Source organism: Euwallacea similis, chromosome 15, assembly GCF_039881205.1.
Source record: "Euwallacea similis isolate ESF13 chromosome 15, ESF131.1, whole genome shotgun sequence".
In the NCBI taxonomy this organism is placed as follows: domain Eukaryota; kingdom Metazoa; phylum Arthropoda; class Insecta; order Coleoptera; family Curculionidae; genus Euwallacea; species Euwallacea similis.
Genome location: NC_089623.1, coordinates 4,215,432 through 4,222,538, shown reverse-complemented (window position 1 = coordinate 4,222,538; position 7,107 = coordinate 4,215,432). Strand labels below are relative to the sequence as shown.

The following is a 7,107-nucleotide window of genomic DNA, read 5'->3' as shown; positions in this document are numbered from 1 at the left end:
AAAGAAGCTTTCAGTAAGGGATCCATTACTTGGTTCAATACTTTTAAAAATGTACAACACGTATCAAATGGAGGTGATTTGTGAAATAAAGGTTGAGGGGTTTAATAAGACCACAAATACCGTTTATCAGTATCAAGGATGCTTTTGGCACGGCTGTATAAAATGTTATCAAGAAGATACTATCAATACAGTGAATAAAGAAACCATGGGTGATTTGTAAAGCGGTTATAAAGTGGTGGAAATGTGGGAATGTAAATGGTTAAAATTAAAATATTATATAAATGCTTTATACGGGCGCTCCGCACCCTTAAGACAAAGTCCGTATGGAACGCTTCGTATACGGGCTGAAAGCCCTAATAGGATGCAAAGTATCCTATGGCGTTTTGCGTCATAATAGAACCTCTAAATCTACGCAATGTATTTTATGGTGGAAGAGCTAATACTTATAAATTAAGAGTTAAAACAAAAATGTTGAAAAACGGCGTGATGAAAATTCAAGGATTTACTTTAAATTATGAAAATTCCCGAAAACTAAATCATAAAGCAATGGAACAAATTTTAAATAAAGAAATTGACAAAATAAAACTATTTTATAACATGATAACTAGGGATGTTAAAAATAAAACATTGGTTAATAAAAACGTAACGAAGGAATTTAAATTTGAATATAATAAAAGAATGATATTGAATGAAGAAGGCAGAATAATAGATACTTTACCTTGGGGTTATTGGGTAAGGATTGTGTGCTTCGTACAGAAGCCTTCGGCTATCTACGGATGCCGAAGGCATCCGATAAACAATCGCGGAGTGCGGAAAAATTGAATTAAAAATAATATTTTGTAAAAATAAATAATAAAAAATATAATTAATAATATATTGCCAACAATTAAACGCAAAATGCTGTCTTACTCCAATACGGGCGCAAAGCGTCCTAAGATGCAACGCATCCGTAGACATTTTGCGTCTAGGATGTATAGCATCTGTACATCTTAATAGGACGCAAAGCGCCCGTATACAGGCTGAAAGCCCTAATAGAATTCTTCAAGTCTGTATATCGGATGCCGAAAGCTTCTGTATTACTTAATTTAGGATCATTAATGAATGCAATGTTGTATAGCAATCTGACCAAACAAAGACTTGCTAAGGAGTATTTAGGCTACGATATGATACCATATAATGAAACTATTAGAATAAATAAAATTGGAATATTGAACTTTAACTGTTTAAACAAGAAAGCATTGGAAAAGATTCGATATAAGAAATTTCGTGAACAAAATCCAAAAATGTTTCCTGCGTGTACAGATTCGATTTATGAATATAAAAACGAAGAACAAATGTCAGCAACAATAATAATTAGTAGAAAGAAAAAATACCGAGCCGATCAGCGATTATGGATTCCATTGTCAGATAAGCTGCGGATATTATGAGTAAACAAGGCAGAACGGGAAAGGTGTTTTTACCCATTGAATTGTTCATTGACAAACAAGAAAAATGTGTTTTGTCTTTATTAAATTTGGATACTATACCTAGATAACTTGCATTACTTGAAAGTAAACAAAGTAAGAAATAAATAAGGGCTTCGCCCTAGGGACGCAAAATGCCCGTAAATTACGAATGCCAAAGGCATCTTAATAGGACTCTTTTAGTCCGTATATTTTTTAAAGTATTTTCTTACTTATATAAATAATAATTCTCTGTTACGAATGCCGAAGGCGTCCTATTAGGAATTTTCGAGTTCGTATGCGTGTGCGAAGCGCCCTAATAGGAGCCTTCGAGTTCGTATATTGTAATTAATGAAATTAATACTTTCCTCTCTGCATTTTTCTATATTTGAGACTAGCATTGGTTGAATTAAAAGGTATTAAATATAAGGGCGCAAGGTACCCTAATAAGACTCTTCGAGTCCGTATACCTGTCAATAACATTAAAAACTATTTATAAATTTAGTCACTTGATTCCATACTTCGCATATTTTCCAAAGTACAGTGAAATCTCCCTTAGCGGACACCTCCAATAAACGGACATCTCTGTTGAGCGAACATTTTTTCACAATCCGAAATTTGGTTATACAGAATCTCATATAAATGACCCTCCCTTGAACGGACACTCCTTTGGGCGGCCGCAGACATGATAATTCTATACAAAACGCCTTCAAACTCTCTCTTGAACGAACATTATAAAATTAATTGAAATTGCTTACATCGGGACAACATCACATTAGCGAGGTAAGTTGTCAGGGAGCTTCTGGGTTACAAGTATGTGGTTCCCCATCATACAATTTTTGTTCTTTGGTCTCTTTGGATATTTATTCTTTGGATAATCTATTTTTACAAGACAAAATTTGTGACGTATCACTTTCTCGAAAATTAATGAATCGACAATCCTTGCTATATGCTTAATCTCTTCAGAGTTTTGTAACTGTTGAATAATGATGAAAGCAATATCTTTGATGACCGCTAAAATACCATAAGCTGTTTTAGAAGACATAACAGTTTATGCTTTCTTTCCTTTACCTTTTTGAATAAGAATCGCCAAAGATGCAGGTGCAATAATGCTGCGTCGTCAATAGTCGACGATGAATACTTTTCTTGCTCACCAGTACTTTTTTACTTTACTCTAATGCAAGATTAAGTTTTAAGTCTTAGTTCTGAAATAAACGTCTTGAAAAAAAGTTCGATTGCTAATTTGCTCACAGTGTTTACCACCCTTTTTTCACTTCATATTCCAACAATAAACACACAGGTTCGATGCGTGTGTGTCTGGAGTGGTGCATTAATAATAATAAATTTGCATTCCCTGGGAGACAAATTAATTAACAAGTGTGTGTTTTAGTTAATTCCTATAATCTAACATATTCAGTGTTTAAAATTGGTGGTTGTTTCAATGCCATATCGGAAAAAATGTCCGGAAAACGTCGCATGTTAACTCTTAAAGAGAAAATTGACATAGTAAAAACATACGACAAGAAGAAACTTAATGTAAGAAACTTATCAAAACGTTTTAACATAGGAAAGACACAAGCTGCTGTAATTATTAAAAGTAGAAAGGAATTATTAAACAACTGGCATTCTAACGATAATATAACAGGTGAAACGAAATTTTATAAAACCAATGGGCTTAAATATCGATAAATTTTGTTATGATTGGTTCGTGAAAGCAAGAAACAAAGGAATTCCTTTGTCAGGTAAATATACAAGAGAGAGGTGTAATTATTTTAACTCAATTTAAAAAAATTTTTAGGGCCCTTAATTCGGGCTAAAACAAAAGATATTGCACAAACTTTGGAGTACAAAAATTTCAGTGTGTCATCTAGGTGGCTTGAAAAATTCCGCAAAAGGCGTAACATAACTTTCAAAGTCTTCATATCTGGGGAGGCTGAAAGTGTCAATTCAGGAGACGTCAAAAGTTTTCTAAATAAGATGACGTCATTGATAAAGGATTATTCATCAAAAAATATCTTCAACGCAGACGAAACGGACCTATTTTTTCGCGCTTTACCGGACAAAACTTTAACGTTTAAACGAGAGAAGTGCACCGGTGGAAAATTATCTAAAGAAAGACTTACCATTCTGCATTGTGTTAATATGAATGGAGAGAAGGAAAGATTGTTGGTAATCGGTAAATCAAAAAATCGAAGAGCATTCAAGAATATTAATGTGAATAATTTGCCTGTTGTGTGGAAAAGTAATAGAAAAGCTTGGATGACATCTGCTATAATGGCAGAATGGTTAAAAGATTTTGATAGAAGAATAGGCGCAGAAAGAAGAAAAATTTTGCTATTTTTGAAAATGCGTGTTCTCATCCCAAAAACATTCAACTAAAAAACATTCGACTAGTTTTTCTACCACCAAATTGCACGTCAGTAGTTTAACCTCTAGATCAGGGTATTATCAAAAATTTCAAAGCTTTTTATAGATCAATTATGGTTAAAAATGTGTTATCAAAAATGGAATCTGTTGATAGTATTCAAGGGCTTACTAAAGTTATAAATGTGCTGGATGCTACTTATTTTTTTAAAACTGCCTGGCAGAAGGTAACGGCAGAGACAATTCAAAATTGTTGCCATAAAGCTGGAATAACACGTGAACAAGTGAAAATAAATATAGAAAACGGAGATGATTCAGTAGAAGATGATCTACCTTTGTCTGTTTTATCTGAAATGTTGCGAAACTGTGAAGCAATAGGAATTAGTAGCAAAAACTTAGACGACTTTATTAATATTGATATCGATTTAATAATAGAACATGATGATGAACCCTTTACTGTCAATTCGGTAACACAAGAGGAAACTATGCACATTTCGGATGACTCGGATGCAGAAACAGATATCAATGATCAAACAACGCCACAAAGTTATCAACAAGCTATTTGTTTGGTGAAACAATTACAAGAATTTGCCAAAAATAAAGGAGACACAATAGCAATGGAGATGTCTGATTTAGAATTACATTTCCAAGATAGCAACATTAAAACAAAAATTCGTCAAAGTACGTTATTAGATTATTTCAGTATAGCATAATTAAATTTGTTCATGAATGTCTTTATATTTAACTACTTCAGTTATGGAATATAATATTAATAACTATATTATGTTTTAATAATAAACACAGACTTAATGAAATAGCTTTGGTTTTTATTTACAAATTCCCATAAGCGGACACCTCCATTAGCCGGACATATTTTGACAGTCCCAACGGTGTCCACTTATGAGAGATTTCACTGTACTAAAATTTAAACTTACATTATCTAATTCTTGTTCTAATACTTGTAACTTTTTCGTTTGCTCTTTAATTCGAAGTTTAGTTTTTTTAACCCTTTCTATAATTTTCCGTTGTTTTATTCTCAACTGTGCAATTTTTAAATCATTTGAAGTGTTTTCACTTTCATTAGATATTAATTCTAAAAATAGACTTCACTGCTATTACTCATTTTGGTGTGTTGTTTACGAATGCAAAAACTATAATGAAATAATATGTAGTACTTTTAATGCAACCAAATCTATTTCATTAACATGAAAACCGAACAAAGCCGAGACAGCTAAAGGAGACACTTTTTCTGTCCTTGCCATTTAAAATACATTGTGCGAGTGTTGATCAAAATCCACGGCGGTGAACAGCATTTTGTGGTATCAATTTAAAAAGCACGTAAACGATGATACACGAAGCAAAACTGTCCCGGCACCTAAGGTTAAATCAAGTTTGCAAAATGAAATTCGTTTTTAACTTTTCGATTTCATTTGCGAATCGCATAAAAAAACATAATGTTTTTTCTCGTGTGTTTTCGTAGGATTTCGAAGAAATTGTTGAGCTATGCTCAACTAAGTTCGCGCTTAGTATGCACCATTACTTTCAGCTACCTACATTAGAGCAAAACTTTTTTACGGATGCCGAAGGCATCCTATTAGGATTCTTCAAGTCCCTATTAATAAAAGATGCACCTAAACGTCTTCCTCTAACTCGTCTTATGTTGTGCAAAATAACTTTTTTGGGGAAATAAAATTTTTTTTGAGAAAATTTCTTTAATTTTCCCCTAGATAGATACCTGGGGATTTGAGAAGATTTTTGATACCTTTGTTTAAAAGTTTTTCCAATAGTTTGGATGAGACGAAAAGATTAATGTGGTAAGTTTTTGGTGGCGATTAGAAGCTAGGTATGTACCTGGGGATTTAGAAAAATGTCGTATTTTTTGGGTGTGGGGTATAACAGCCCTCTTAGTAGTGATATATGACGATATGCTAAATGGAACTTAATTATGAGCTTAGAGCGTTTTTAAATTCGCTGTTACAAATTTTCTTGGAAACGTGAGAGCTGACAATTGCACAGATATTGTGAGTAAACAACTTAATGCTTATGAAGAAATGGGATGTATCATGTCTCTCAAAATTTACTTTTTGTCTCTCACCTCTATATCTTCCCCGAAAATTTAGGAGCAGTAAATGACGAGCATGGGGAACGGTTCCACTAAGACATTTCTGTCATGGAAAAACGATATCAAGGCAAATCGAGTGTCACTTGCATGTTAATTTGTAATGTACGCTTAGACTACGCTTATGTACTCTACTATTTCAGTAATATGCTCGGGGTAGTCATATGAGGGGAACTCATTATCTTCCAATAAGGATTGCTCTGAATAAAGAAACTTTCACTCATTTTTTCTTGTCAAGACAAAAGTCTAAATACATCCACGTTTAGCCAAAATCTGTATAGCTGCGACACCCTCGTAAATTATCATCGTTACCATTCTCTTTAAACGTTACGGTTTAAGGACTTAGAAAGTTACCAACTGTTGATTGTCCTGTTAATTGTCTTAAACCGGGATACGCCTATGGGTGCTGACCCCCCAAATTTAGTACTCAAGATACCAGGAAGTTTGTAACACATAATAATATAACTCGACGCTCCCGAGAATTCATTTCTCCCTCATAACTCTTGTGCTTTCAAATTCAGCTCTCTCTATTGAATTGTCGCTTTAATGCCAAAATCATTTTAGTTTTGTTAACGATTAAGATGTACGTATCATAACTAGTGGAATAAATATCTACCAAGTGTTTTCGAGTTTTGTTTCGTGAAATTCCATTACAGATTATTGTTGGTCATTGTTAAGGTATACTCCAGACGCAAAATGGTGTCATAAAATGTTGAAAATTATATCTTGATCTACATTTCAAATTAATAGTAAGATATATCTGTCGTTAAATTTTGGTAGAAAACAACATTCTATAGCAAAAAAACTGTGAGTGATACAAAAAAATCTAAGGCCAGTTTTGGCTTTTTCGGCGAGTTTTTCATAAAAAAAACACCTTGTTTAATCCATGTCACACAAAAGAAGTAAATTTTTGTTTACTAGTGTAATCAGAACTGAAGAATAAATCATATACCCTGAACCGAATAATTCTATAACTAAATATTAATAATACCTTATTCAATTAAGATAAATAATTTATAATTATTATTACAAATATAAGTTCATTATAAAAATATAAAGAAAAATAATAAACATGATAGCAGTCTTAGGATAACTGATAAAGAAAGGCAATATATGTAAGTGCAGAATAGAACTTGACCCCATAAATTAGACATTTTTAATAGTGTTAACATACACAAACGG

At 32.8% G+C, this 7,107-nt stretch overlaps 1 protein-coding gene across 1 annotated transcript; it reads left to right on the top strand.

Annotated features, from left to right (window-relative positions):
• Positions 1-2,747: 2,747 nt before the first annotated feature.
• LOC136413783 (tigger transposable element-derived protein 6-like) lies at positions 2,748-3,821 on the top strand. Its single transcript, XM_066397488.1, has 4 exons — positions 2,748-2,751; positions 2,860-3,026; positions 3,088-3,184; positions 3,241-3,821. Exons 1-4 carry the CDS (start codon positions 2,748-2,750, stop codon positions 3,819-3,821), a joined length of 849 nt encoding a protein of 282 aa, XP_066253585.1.
• The last annotated feature ends 3,286 nt before the right edge of the window (positions 3,822-7,107 follow it).

Excerpts from the sequence above, each read along its gene's own strand:
- LOC136413783 (XM_066397488.1), top strand. Across the intron at positions 3,027-3,087 it reads TAGGAAAGACACAAGCTGCT|GTGAAACGAAATTTTATAAA; the intron begins GTAATTATTAAA and ends ATAATATAACAG. Across the intron at positions 3,185-3,240 it reads CAAAGGAATTCCTTTGTCAG|GGCCCTTAATTCGGGCTAAA; the intron begins GTAAATATACAA and ends AAAAATTTTTAG.